Source organism: Hyaena hyaena, unplaced genomic scaffold, assembly GCF_003009895.1.
Source record: "Hyaena hyaena isolate Hyena2069 unplaced genomic scaffold, ASM300989v1 scaffold_184, whole genome shotgun sequence".
In the NCBI taxonomy this organism is placed as follows: domain Eukaryota; kingdom Metazoa; phylum Chordata; class Mammalia; order Carnivora; family Hyaenidae; genus Hyaena; species Hyaena hyaena.
The window spans coordinates 2,467,444-2,482,113 of record NW_024080817.1 but is presented as its reverse complement, the minus strand read 5'-3'; the positions used below and the strand labels follow the sequence as shown (position 1 = coordinate 2,482,113).

Below are 14,670 nucleotides of genomic sequence, written 5' to 3'. Positions count from 1 at the left end.
GACGGGCACACAGTGTCAGCAACAAGGAACAATCTAGCATGTATTACTTGCCTGTGATATGAAGTATACAACTTAACCTTTGAAATACCCTTGCCAAAAGCATTTGACCTGAATCCAATCCAGTCATCACCTCATTTTAAACCACATCTCCTTTATCATTTAATTGCCTTCTATATATTTTATTAACTGATTGCACTGGCTCACTTTCACTTTTGAAAACATCATTATTATTAATCCCATAATTAGTTTCTGTCACAAAAGTATAAAAATATAATTGAAGGATTCTATAGTGTTAAAAAGCATACCATATTAATTTGCATGCTCAAACAGGTTTTAGGTAATTTGCAAAGATCAAGCAATTCATTGTACAAAGAAAGGTTTAAAATTAAGAGACATTTCCCTTTGACAGTCTCTCTCTAAATAATACCTATAACCTTTGACCCCACAAGTATACCTTGAGGATTTTGTCTTACTGATACATTCTCATGCATGACAATATAAGATTATTCACAACAGCCTTGTTTATAACCGTGTGCGGTATATTACCATTTTGTGTTAAGAATAAAAAGAGAAAAATGTAATGCTGACCATGCTGTCATTTATTTTAAAATTAAATAAAAAGAGGGTACCTGGGTGGCTCAGTTGGTTGAGCATCCAACTCTTTTCGATTTTGGCTCAGGTCCTGATCTCAAGGTTCGTGGGATTGAGCCCACTACCAGCTTTACCCTGGCAGCTCCCTGTTTGGGATTGTCCCTCTCTGTCCCTCACCTACCCATGCTCTCTCTCTCAAATTAAATAAACCAAAAAAAATTAAATAGAAAGAATATGTATATACATCACAGAATATTTCTAGAAGAGTATATTAAAGATTGTTGACAGAGGTTGCCTCTGAGGAGAACAACTGGGTGGCTGGAGGAAGCAGAGGGGCAGGGGGAGACTTTCCCCATATACCCTTATGTCCATGTAGAATTTTGAATTTTAGAAATGGATGCATTAACTATTTGTTAAAAAAATTAATATTTGATGTTTTAATATTTTATTTATTTCTGAGAGAGAGAGAGAGAGACAGTGTGAGCAGGGGAGGGTCAGAGAGGGAGATACAGAACCTGAAGCAGGTTCCAGGCTCTGAGCTAGCTGTCAGCACAGAGCCCAACACGGGGCTCGAACCCACGAACTGCGAAATCATGACCTGAGCCAAAGTCGGACGCTTAACCGACCGAGCCACCCAGGCTCCCCAATGTTTGATTTTTTAAAGTCCTTAGAGTCTAAAGTAGGACCCATTCTCTACAAACTCTACGTTCAAACATGTCATATTTCTTTTTCCTCTAATTAGAAAAAAATGGGTATCAATGGTCTTTTCAGGTCACCAAGTCCCGTGCTGTTCCCACACCCGCCCCCCCCCAGCCCTCCTGCGGACAGCAGCCCTTTGAAACTGTGGTCAGTAACCGCCAGTGTGCTCACCCACACCTGGCTTTCCATTTCTGCTTCATAACCACCACCGCAGATGCACACGCACACTTCACATACTGTACCTGGCTCAGCTTGTCTTTTTCTTCAGCGCAGGAGGCGGCTTTTTCCTGCTCTCTGTTTACTTCTGAAACAAGCCTCATGATGGTTTCTCTGCTAGCTTTTGCTTCCATCTCATGGACATTTATAGTCTCTTCAAGAGTAACAATCTGTCCTTTTACGAGTGCGTTTTCCTTGCACAGCTCTCTAAGCTGAAGAGGAAGCAGTTACAGTTGTCCTGTAAAAATTAACAATTTCAAAACACTTCCTCTAAGCACCTCTGATCTACACACTCCACTGACTGCATTATCGTGGGAACCGATAATGGGGTCCCTCCATCCACTCAAAGGAACACATTTTCAAAAGCAGCCTCTAAACTCTGTTGTTATGAGCAGACCCAGAGATCAAATTAAAAGTAATTAAAAGATAGCTACGGGGCAACAGTGAGGACAATCCTGCAAAAGGCTTCCCAACAGAGCAAGCGTCAGCAAGCCCCTGGCTTCAGTAATCTGGGGAAGCTGACATTCTACAGACATTACAGCAGGTGAGGGGGCGTGGGAGTTCTCTTCTGCCCATGACCCCTGGCACTGCCTGCAAGGTGCTACCTGGCATGGGGGGGGTGGGGTACATATGGAGAAAAAAGCAGGATTCTCTTTTGAAAAAGAAAATCCTTCTAATTACTATCAGCATAGAAAAATCTGGAATAACATGCTCACACAGTGGCTACCATTGGGCTGAGCAGAATTTTTCACTCCCTATGTTGTGCATTTGAGTTGTTAGCTGGAAGCATTAAGAAGCTTTGTAAGATTTACGAGGAGGGAAGATGAAATCAGACAGGCTCCTTGGCCCTGAGGACCTAGCGCCCCCCCCTCCCCCGCCCCCTGCAGACAGCTTAGCCCCTGCGGAAGCTCAGAGGAAGGGCTGAGACCCCACACTCCAGAGTCAGCATTTGTGTTAGGGCTCCAGGGGGAAGTGACCCATCGTTCAGCCTCAGTGCTTTGTCACTGTGCTGCCCTGCACACGCCTCAGGCTGTGCCCTCTCTCCTGAACACTGTCCCGCCTATGTGTGCACTCAGTCCCCAGTAGCTTCCAAAGGTCCCTGCCTCAGAGTGGCACTCCTTGGCCAGTCTACCTACACTGGCCTCCCACACCTCTGACCTGCTTCCCTCTCTGTCCCCACATCCTGATGGGTTTTTCTTCCCCTTTTCCTACATGGGAGAATACTGGATATTTGTTTATTTCCCCCTCATCTTTATCTCACAGTAATGAAAGCTCTAGGAGAGCACAGCTTGGGTCTTAGCTCATTCACTGCTGCACCACCAGCACCCAGAAATGTGTCTAGTGTATAGTAGTCACTCACTAAATATCTGCAAAATGGATGAATGTCAAATAAATCCTTAGGAATGCCTCCTTGGTTGGGATGTGGGAGTGTGTGGTTTGGATGTGGTTGCTCCCGGGAGAGTCTTTTATGAGGAACTGGCTAACCCTGGGTGTCAGACTCTCCTGGGTCAGCAAGGCCCCAGATATCAAAGCCTTTGAAATATAGAAAATAATAAGGCATCATGGACACACTACCAACACCCAGATTAGCACCTGGAGACAGTCTCTGATGGGAGGAAAGGATGTCATGAAAGAAGGAGTTTTTTCATTCTCTTTTCTCTTCCCTATCACTTGCCAAATGACCCTGCACAGGAGACTTTTACAGCCAGGCTCCCGGTCCCAGGTGAGCAGTAGGAAGAGCTGCACCCAGCGCCCTGGCGCTTATAGGTCGACTCTAGGCCTGAGCTATGGAAACCCAGTAGTGAAGAGGGACACTTCCTGAGGGAAAATGAGATTATTTTGCAGTTTTTAGGAAGTACAGTTGGGAAGCTTACTCCTAGAACTCTGAGGCATGGTCTTTAAGAATGGCAGCATGGTGCGCCTGTGAGGCTCAGCTGGTTAACTGTCCGACTCTTGGTCTCGGCTCAGGTCATGATCTCATGGCTTGTGAGTTCGAGCCCTAAGTCAGGCTCTGTGTTGACAGTGAGGAGCCTGCGAAGGAGTCTCTGTCTCTCTCAGCCCCTCCCCCGCCTATGCACATGTGCACTCTCTCTCTCTTTCTCTCTCTCTAAAAAATATATAAACTTAATTTAAAAAATGGGCAGAGGACCTGAACAGACATTCTTCCAAAGATGACCAACAGACACATGAAAAGATGTTCAACATCATTGATTGTCCAGGAAATATAAATCAAAGGCACAATTCATCAGAATGGATTATCATTCTTACATCCATCAGAATGGCCAATATCAAAAAGATAAAAACTAACTATTGGTGAGGCTGTGGAGAAAAAGGAAAGCTTGTGCACGGCTGGTGGGCAGGTAAACTGGTACAGGTACTGTGGAAAAACAGTATGGAGGGTCCTCAAAAAATTAAAAATAGATTAACCATATGATTCAGGATTCCACTTCTCAGTATTTATTCCCCCAAAATAAAAATACTATTTAGAAAAGATATATGCACCCATATATATGTTGCAGCATTATTTACAATAACCAAGATATGGAAACAACCTAAGTGTCCATCAACAGATGAATAAAGATGTGAGACTATATATATAATATTATGTATTATCTAATATAATAATAATTCTCTCTATATAATAGAATACTACTCAGCCATAAAAGAAAATGAAACTTTCCCATTTGGGACAGCATGGATGGACTTAGAGGGTATTATGCTAAGTGAAATAAGTCAGAAAAAGACAAATACTCTATGATTTCACTTATATGTGGAATCTAAAAAACAAAACACATGAACAAACAAAACAAAAGGGCCCCTGGATAATATGGAGGACAGAGCGGTTGTCGCCAGCGGGGAGGGGCTGGGGAAAGGGGGGCGAAATGGGTGAAAGGGGGTGGGAGGCACAGACTCCCAGCTGTGAAATGAACTGGTCACAGGGATGTGATGAGCCATATAGTGACTACAGTCAGTGGTATTTAGTACATATTTGAAAATTGCAGGCAAGCAGATGTTGAAAGTTCTCATCACAAGAAAAAAATAATAAAATTTTTGTAACTTTTTACGGTGACAGATGGTGACTAGATTTACTACGGTGATCGTTTCACAATGTATACAAGTATCGAACCATTAGGCCATACACCTGAAACTAATATAATGCTGCATGTCAATGACACCTCAATTTTCACAAAAAAGGATTGGCTGTGAGGACATCTGCGGGGAAGCAAGGATATGCAAGGTGTGAAATGAGCCCCAATATGGTAAGAGCCCCAACACTTTCAGGTGCCCTATGGATCTCTATGTGCCAAGTCAATTATTCACTTGACTTGTAATTTCATCTTACTTGTAACCTACCACTAAAGTAGGACTTTTATTATTTGATCTCAATGGAAAACTAAAAAGTACTTTAGAACTAATCTTAACCTTATACTCAAGAAATGTCCCCAAAATGACATAGTTGTGTGTGTGTGTGTGTGTGTGTTTCTGTCTGTAACTGCAAAAAAAACAAAAACAAAAACAAAAACCTCCCTAAAAATGCATTAAAATGAATAATTAATTGTATTCGGCAACCTGAACATATTTTAGACAAAACAACTAATCCTTTCTGGAGTGCAATTAATCCCAAATAATGTTAGAAAGGATTTTGGAATTGAGTCAGAGAGGTGATTTAAGGTTTATCTTAGGTCACATAGTCAAGTAACTCCATACTCTGGCTACCATCCCATTCTCCCGCCACCCTCACACTCAGCCCCAACACTTTCTTTCATGGCACATGTCAGAATGACCACTACATTTATCTCCTTTTTCATGTGCATACAAACACCTTTAGAATTAAATCTTCATCTGACGCCTTTTCATTCTTCTTGTCCGGATCTAAGCAGTCACAAAGTTGAGCTAGAAATTCTTCATGTCTCCTGCAATTCTTTGAGATTTGCTTCTTATTCTCCTCATTTTCCTTTAAGCATTTTCTATAGGGCAAATTAACAAACAGATCAAGTGTTAACACCATACAAGAGATGATTCATCAAACAACGTTCAAAACTTAAGCTCTCTGTAATCCTATCATTATTTTCAACACAATACAGTTTCTCAGACACAGAGCACATGGTTGTCACACTCTCCCATAAGGGAAGGAGAAAAGTGAAAACCATCCTGGCTATCTACACTTCTCAGAAATGTAGAGAAATCTTCATGGTGTCTTAGATCTAATAACAGCAAAGGAGACAACTCTCTGCCTCTTGTCCTCCATCATTTAGGATTTGCACAAATACCAATAAATCTCTAGAACACTCATGGATATATTTAGTCATGGGTCTCCTTTGGGTTTTCATGAGGAAGAAGAACAGTGCTGCTATATTCCTTTTTTTTTTTTTTTTTTAATTTTTTTACGCTTACTTGTGTTTGAGAAACAGAGACAGAGCATGAGTGGGGGAAGAACAGAGAGAGAGGGAGACAGAATCAGCAGGAGGCTCCAGGCTCTGAGCTGTCAACACAGAGACCAATGCAGGGCCCGAACTCATGAACCGCGAGATCACCACCTGAGCCGAAGTCAGACGCTTAACCACTGAGCCACCCAGGTGCCCGCTGCTATATTTCTTGTAGTGTATCATCCTTTGTTTTATTTTCAGACATTACACAGTGATCTACAAGAGTTAGTTAGGGCATTCCCTAGTTCATGGCCAAGCATATCTATAATAAAAAATATATCGGGAGCAGGAGATATTCCCCCTCTAGAAAACAGAGTTCCCCCTCTAGAAAATAGTTAAATCACCAGCAAAGACTATTATTAATTTTCAGACATCCAAAGTTTTTAAAGAGTACCAATATGGGCCAGTCAAGGAAAATCAGTTGATTATGCTCTGCTATGAATATTTCATTTCAAATCTCAGATAGGTTTGCTGAAATAGCATGGTCTACTTTTAATACTTCAAATGTTAGAGACTAAGAGATCATCAAAAAATAGACATACTTTGAAGGCAAATTAGAATCATTTAAGTAATTTGGTATCGTTTTTTACTACCCTAGATAATAGAGATGATTATTGCTTTCCCTTTTTACCATGTTGAGTGTTTACTGCAAATTCTTTCACTCTATTCAAAGATTAACAAAGCATATAATTGCATATACTCAAAAGCATATCATATTTCTATTTAGAAAAATGTGTAACAATAAAAGACCAACATCAGTATATCTCTAAGTTCTTATTTTCAGCACATAAAAGGTAATATTTAGTCGTCTCTCTGACTCATGGAACACACAGTTAATGCTATGATCCTGATTGATTTTTGTGTATGATTCCACACATTCCCTCCAAGATTTCAATCTTGTTTCTCAATCCTAAGAGTTGCTGAACTATTTCCACTTCTATTTGCATTTCACTTCGACCCAACAAAGTTCCAGGAATCTACCCTAAGGACATAATCACATAAATGTGAAAATATGAATGCATATGAATATTCATTGCATCTTGGTTTATAATAATTTTTTTTTAGTAGAACTAACCTAAGTGCCTATAGGAAATAGCAAAAAGAAAAATTTAAGTAAATTATGATATTTCAGGCAAATGGGTATCATGGGCTATTAAAATGATATAATAAATGACTTCTTAAAATATCCGCAACATATTATTCAGTAAAAAATAGTTCATTACATGATGTCATTTATGTACAACTATCTGAAAACCTGTCCACCAAAATGTTAAGTATAAATTTTGAGAGAATCGTAAGGTCTTGAGTAATTTTAACATTTTTGGCAATCTTCTATATTAAAAGATATATTTTTACTACATATCATTTTATTACTCATTTATTTAGTAAATATTTATTGGGTACTTACTATGGACAAAGTCCTATTAAAGGCACTAAAGACATGGTAGTAAATAAAACAGATGAACATCCTGTCCCTCATGGAGCTAATGTTCCAGTTGTGAAGATGGACAATAATCAAAATTAACGTATGTAAAATGTATACTATGTTATTTAAAAAGCTGGAGAGAAAAAAATTAAGCAGGGAAGGGAGTGAGAAATATTGGGGGGGGCAGGGTAAAATTTTAGATGTAGTCACTCGCGGAGGACCTCATGAGAAAGTGACTTCTGAGTGAAAATCTACAAGGAGCAGAGGGGCAGCCATACAATACCTGGGGAAAGAGCTTCCCAGGCAAAGGGAATAGCAAGTGCAAAAGTCCTGAAGTAGGATCACACCTGCTATGTTCAAAGGACAGCAAGGAAGCCAGTGAGCTGAAATGGAAAGAAAAAGAGAGAGAATGGAAGCAAAACCAGGTCAGGATGAGCCTTCTAGGCCACAGACTATCCTTTGTCTTTACCCTGAATGCAAAGAGAAGTCATTGCAGGGCTCTCAGCATAGGACCGATAAGATCTAATTTGAATGTTATTATAGGATCACTCCGGCTACGAAGGGCACATTTTCCTAAGGAAAATCACTTAGGAGGCTACTACAAAAATCCAGGAGAGAGACGGTAGTCGCTCAAATCAGTTTACTAGCAATTAGGGCAAAATTTAGATGTATTTTAAAGGTAGAGAGGATGGGACCTGTTGAAAGATCAGACCTGGAGTGTGAAAAGCCAAGAGGACTGAGGACGATTACCGAGATCGTTGGCCTGCTGGACTAGAAGAATGGAATTATCACTGAAGGAGATGAGGGAAAGCACAGGAGGATTCTGTGGAAATAACTTCTGTTTCCGCCATGTTAGGTTTGAGATGCCAGTTGGACATCCACGTGTGGATGCTCAGTAGGTAGTAAAATACGTGGGTCTTGACTCTGAGAAGAGATTTAGGCTAGACACAGACATGTGGGAGGCACGAGCATTTAGATCATACTTAACGTCAGGGGAGCAGACGAGATCAGCAAGAGAGCGAACTTAGAAACCAGAAGAGAACCGAGGTCTGAGTCGTGGGGCGTTCCAGTCTTCAGAAGTCAACGAGATGAGACGGGAAAAACAAAAGCGACAGTAGCAGGGCAGCAGAGAGGACGGGAACAAAGCGGGCAGGCGTAGCGTCCCGGCAGCCAGAAGAAGTAAGTGGTTCAAGAGAAAGACCATCTGTGACCGATGTACTGGTAGGTCTAGTGAGACAAAGACAGACTATTTAATCTGCAATGTGCAGTCACTGGTCACCTTAGACAGAGGGGTCAGTTGAGTTGACCCCAGAGAGGAGAGGAGGAGAATTGGAGACAGTGAGTCTATACACACATTTTAAGCAGTTTTCCTGTACGTAGAAGAACAAGAGGAGAAGAGTTGGAAGTGCTGGGATATTTTTTAGGATTCATTTTTGAGAGAGACAGACAGAGTGTGAGCAGACAAAGGGCAGAGAGAGAGGAAGACACAGAATCTGAAGCAGGCTCCAGGCTCCGAGCTGTCAGCACAGAGCCTGATGAGGGGCTCGAACCCACGAACTGTGAGATCATGACCTGAGCCGAAGTCAGACGCTCAACTGACTGAGCCATCCAGGCGCCCCAGGATTGGGGTTCTTTTTTAAAGATGGAATAAGGAAAATAAATACAAGTATCCTATTATTAAAGTTATTTAAGTTATTACACACAGAATTTTAAAAGTATATTTTAGGAACAACTAGTTCCCAATTTTGTCTCAATAATTACCTTTTGCCAGAACTAAGTGTGGAAAAACCCAGATTTCATGAGTTCTCTGCATAAATTGGCAATAAAATCTAACGAGGAGTGTTCGGGGTGGTCTGGAGTGGTCTGGGCTTCTGGGGTATTTTTATAGCGAGCTTTTGAATAAATGCCTCCCTCTGTGTGCTACTCCCCACCGCCTCTGGTTAAACCTCTACTTAAGAAAATCTTCCAAATTATGTATATAAGCATCTGCAGCCCTAATCAATTGGATATAAACATGCTCAGGACAATGCCTTGTTTGTCAAGATTCCTGGTAACATTTAGAAATGAGCTTGAGACACATTTTCAAGACTCCAAAGATACTTGAGGTCAATAATTTTGTTCTTCAAATTGAGTTTCAGGGCCAAATAAGGCAAAACGCCAGCACCTTCAAGGGTGTGCCCTGCTATCAGAAGCTAGTATTTTAACACTAACTCGACTAAGAAATACACTGAAATACCCTTACTGTAAGTTCTCTTCTAGTTCTGCAACTTTCTTCTTCAACTCCTGGTTCTCCTTGATGGCAGTGTGAGCTGTGATTTCCGTTCTAATTTTAGAAGTGGTAAGTGCTGCTGATTCTTCCTCCAGCTCCTGAACTCTGTCTCTCAGAGAGGTGAGGAGAGATGATTTTCTAGCATTATTTTCTTTGTAATTCTCCATTTCAGCTTTCAACTCTTGACAGGAGGCTTCTTTCGAAAGCATCTTGGATCGGAGTTCTCGAAGCTAACATGGAAAACCCATAAAAGAAGGAAAAGGATTTAGTGGCATATGTTCAAAGTACTTCTAAGAAACCCAAAGCCATAGGGACCCTGGGCGGCTCAGTTGAGCTCTGATTTTGGCCCAGGTCATGATCTTAGGGTTCCTGAGTTTGAGCCCCATGTCAGGCTCTGCTCTGCCAGCCAGGAGCCTGGAGCCTGCTTCGAATTCTGTGTCTCCCTCTCTCTCTGCCCCTCCCTTGCTTGTACGCTCGCTCTCTCTCCTCTCTCTCTCAAAAATAAACATTAAAACATTTTTTGTCATTAAAAAAAAATAAGGAAACCCAAAACCATAATTTCTTTTTTTTTTTTTACAAATAGTTTATTGTCAAATTAGTTTCCACATAACACCCCATGCTCATCCCCACGAGTGCCCTCTTCCATGCCCATCCCCCCTCCCCCCTACATCCATCAGTTCTCAGTTTTTGTCAGCATTCAAGAGTCTCTCATGCCCAAAACCATAATTTCAAATCTCAAGCTTTCGTCCATGACTGAATCCAACTTTTATTTTCTTTTTTTCCTATTTGTCTCTGTATCACCAGATGAGAAATAATGCCTAAATAATGGACTTCATACTCTGTCTCTTTCAAAACCAATGGAGCAATGTCTTGGGGGGTGATTCAGTGTCACTCAAGAGACATTTGTGGTGTGTTTTGCAAAAAGCAATAAAATATTTTGCAATGGCAACTGATTTTCTAAGTTGGTATGCTGCAATTGCTGCTGACAGACAATGCAACAAGCAACTTACAAGCACAAGCTAAAATACTTGCCATTTCATGGCCACAACTGGTTCCTAAGTGGATACAGACTATTTGATATATCACTGTATTCCACTTGCCTTCTAGATCCTTATTGTGGGCAATAAAATAATAATAATAATAATAATAATAATAATAATACTCAGATTTCCAAGAAAAATATGGAAGAATAGGAAAATCCTTAAGATTTATACAAAAGAAACATTTTAACTTTTATGAATTCTGTGGCATCAAAATACGATGCACATGCCCTAATGGGATGTCAGGTCCCCCCATAAGAAAACTTGATGAATGCACATACTGATTTGGAACTGTGAGTATACATGCATACAATTTCTCACACACACACAAGGTATCAAATCAACTGTGGGGTCCTGGCAGCCTAGTGAAAACACTAGTTACCTCATAGGCAAGCCTAGGACTCCCTCAGGGCCACCTGGCTGTGAAGAGAATGGATCTAGAGAGACTCTCTCAGAAACTCCACAATAGCCCCAATTCCAGAAGGTGGATGGATCCCAATCATCATCCTAGAATTTCCCCAGCCAGCCAGTCAGGACTACCACTATTCTAGGAATCAGAATTCCATCCTAAGAGCTCCAGATTACAAACAGTCCACATTAAAGGAATATATTCAACAAGATGCTAAAAATGCCCCAAACCCAAGACAGCTTCAACCAAAGCCATCAGATGTCCCCAAGTCTCTCAAGGCTGTGAAGCTCTTCTGACATCAAGGATGCAGCCATGTCACCTTGCTTCGCACCACAGCAAATGCATCACCTTGCAGGAATTCTCTACAAGGGGCACAGGTGCACCATGACGGAGTAAGTATAACCTTCACCAGAAGCTGTAAAGCTGTATCTCCCCTTCCTGCTTGTTAAAGTTTCCTTATTTATTTTGAGAGAGAGAGAGAGAGAGCATGCACAAGCAGAGGGGTGGGGGCAGAGAGAGAGGGAGAGAGAGGATCCCAAGCAGGTTCCGCACTGTCAGCACAGAGCCTAACACGGGTCTCAATCCCACAAACCATGAGATTATGACCTGAGCCAAAGTCATGAGTCAGACACTTAACCGACTGAGCCACCCAGGCGTCCCATCCTGTCCTATTTCTGATCACCTCTACACTCTACTTCACTCTATAAGAAACTGAAATGGTCCATTTCTGAGTCACGAAGATGCACAATCTTACCTCAGACTGAGCACATTCAAATTTGACCAAAGTTGCAGCAAGTTCACTTCGAGCATTTTCAGCCACATTCCGGTAGTGGTGTAACTGCTCCCGAGTGACCGGGACTTCCAAGAGATGGTCGTAAATTTCCTGACAGGGTTCCCCCAAAAGACAAAATAGAAAGAAGAGTTTGAAACAGTCTTTTCTGTGCAGCTGTACAAAACAAGATTAAACACATTCTTTGTGGTCCCAACATCTAGAAAATGCTGCCCAGGGAAGTGTCTTGTCTAGATCATTTCATTCTCAAAATTCTGAAAGAGGTGGCAGGCAGGCAGCCCAGGAACGAATGATGTGCTCCCCCAGGATGGCATTTAAGAACCGGCCTTTGCCAGTTTAGAAGGCTTCCCTCCACCCAAGTCAAATGCTTTTGGACCTCTTTCCAGAACTGATAGAGTCCACAAAGAATTGTCAGAAGGGATGCAATGTGACAGGGTCCACAGTGAAGAGGGAGTTTTCACTGTCCTTCTGTTTCCAGACAACAAAAATCATCAACTCATCTCACCTTTTGAATAACGTGTGCCATCTGTTTATCAAAGAGATCATGTGAGTTAAATGTAAAAGACTGTCCCCGTCAATAATTATGTACCACATACGCTCAGCCTCACTGCCTATCTCGGGGTCATGACAGTGACTCAGATGAAATGCAGAGACCGGTGACAGAAAGCAGTGCCTGGGGACTCTCTGCAGAGACTCAGCTCCGCTGACGGCTGCCAGTGCAGAAACGTGGATCCCAAAGTGGCCAAATGTTTTCCAATTTTTCAAGACAAGTCATATACCCAGACTTTTGGAAGTAAAAATCCCGTTTTTGCAACTTGGCAACTAATTTAAATGTTTAAAAAAGAAACACCATCTGATCCAAATAAACACATCTGCAGAGCAGATTTGATGGGTTTGGCCCACGGGTCAGAGTCTGCAGCCTCTGGTTCTGTTTCTGTCTTACTCAGAATTGTTCCTGAGCTTGGACAGCTACCTCTGCCCACCTCTGTGAAGTTTCCAGGGCTTGTGGTCTTTGTGAAAGACATACAGGAAAGCCATTCATTTTTGAAGGAATATGAAAGAGGTCACATAGAGGAGGGTTTCCTGGAATTATCTAAGAGGCCTCGGGGGACTCACTAGTAAAACTGGCTTATGGCTGCCCAGCTACTAAACTGCCAAAGACTACTGTTTGGAAATACTCCTGAATGCAAAAGTCATCTCAAAGCCCTTAACTGTGTAACAAGCATTGTCATGACCAGTGTGTTTCGATCCATGAAATGCCAAACAAAACCTTCAGTGCACTTAGTAACAGCCGGTGTTTGCCAATCACAACATATCCAAGAATATGGTGGGTATGAGCTTTTGGGGAGAAAGCATAAAACATTTCACTAGATCTAATAAGAGAACCACATCCTGTTTGGCCTCACTTAATATTCAGAAGTAACTTACCCACACTAACCACCATGGCAGCATTTTCTAAACTAGGCCACATAAGGACTTCGGCCCCTTAGGAGAGGTGTGAACTAGGGTACGTAACGAATTATAAAATTTGTTAGGAAAATAAGTTCTTCAACAGCTATGATTATTTCTTTCAATGACTAACATCCTTTTTCAGTGAACGATGTCATCATTCCATAAAGTCATACCTCCTTCTTAGGAACAAACAGTGTCCACTGGACACCATATTACAAGGCACAGAAGACAATTTTAGGTATGGCCCTCCATTTTAGGAGGTTACCATCTAATGCAGAACACTATCAAAAAGCATTTACATCCTCCAATGTGTGTGGGTGAAAGAAACAACCCATTAAGATCTCATTACCTCTGCTCCTGGAGCAGGACCCACATGAGGCAGACCCAGAATACTGACTTTCGAAGACAATGTTGGGTTCAAATCACCCTTTAAATCAAGTGGACTGGAGATTATTCACCAACACATATTTACTAAAAACTTACTCAGGGTCAGGCACTGAGAGTACAGCCTACTAAGAAAAAGAGCATTTATCAGACATCCTTAATCATGATTGCATAATTACAAACTGAAATACATGCAAGGAAAGAAAGCAGCAGAAAACAAAGGAAACTGACTTACGATCAGAGAAGAGGGAAGGAAAGATTTCCCTACAGAAGTCATGACTGAGTAGGTATTAAATAGGCAAGGGAGCGGGGGTGCCTGGGTGACTCAGTTGGTTAAGAGCCAATTCTTGATATGGGCTCAGGTCATGAGCTCAGGGCACAGAGCCTGCTTAAGATTCTCTCTTTCTTTCTCCCTGTCCCTCTCTCCCACGCATGTGTGCTCTCAATAAATAAATAAACAGACAGACAGACAAGAGGTACAGAAGCAGGCACAACAGACATCATTCAAACAGCCAAAAGTCTCAGCAAAGGTCCTGTGGCAGGATGATGCTCTGTGTGGTCCACAATCAGAGCAAAAGCAGTGAGACTGAGGGACAAGAGCAACCTAAGAACAGTGCCTTGAAAGGCAGCTCTGAGCTCGTTCACATATGTTAGTGCCACATCGGGCTTCTTTTTCAGAATATTCCAGGCTACTCTAACTTGTGCCTTCTGCCGTGTGAACTTTAGAATCAGCTTATCAAAGTCCCAAAAATCCTGCTGGTATTTTTACTGGGATCAAGTTAATTTTACAAATAAACCTAAGGAGCATTGACAACTTTTAAATACTGAGTCTTCCAACGAAGGTCATTTTTTCCGATTTGCTCAGAAATTCTTATATGTCTCTTAGTAGGTTGTCTTATATGTCAACTTGACTGGGCCACAGGGCTTCCAGATACTTGGCTCAATATATTCTAGTTATGTCTGTGTG

At 41.6% G+C, this 14,670-nt stretch overlaps 1 protein-coding gene across 1 annotated transcript in view; it reads right to left on the bottom strand.

Moving 5' to 3' along the window:
- CCDC170 (coiled-coil domain containing 170) overlaps positions 1 to 14,670 on the bottom strand; it is a 93,988-nt gene that overhangs the window by 42,531 nt on the left and 36,787 nt on the right. The window contains exons 2-5 of the mRNA XM_039240975.1: positions 11,832 to 11,960; positions 9,602 to 9,858; positions 5,330 to 5,474; positions 1,533 to 1,718 (exon numbers count right to left, since the gene is read on the bottom strand). Coding sequence (XP_039096906.1) covers positions 1,533 to 1,718; positions 5,330 to 5,474; positions 9,602 to 9,858; positions 11,832 to 11,960 — 717 coding nt within the window. The remainder of the gene's footprint in view (positions 1 to 1,532; positions 1,719 to 5,329; positions 5,475 to 9,601; positions 9,859 to 11,831; positions 11,961 to 14,670) is intronic.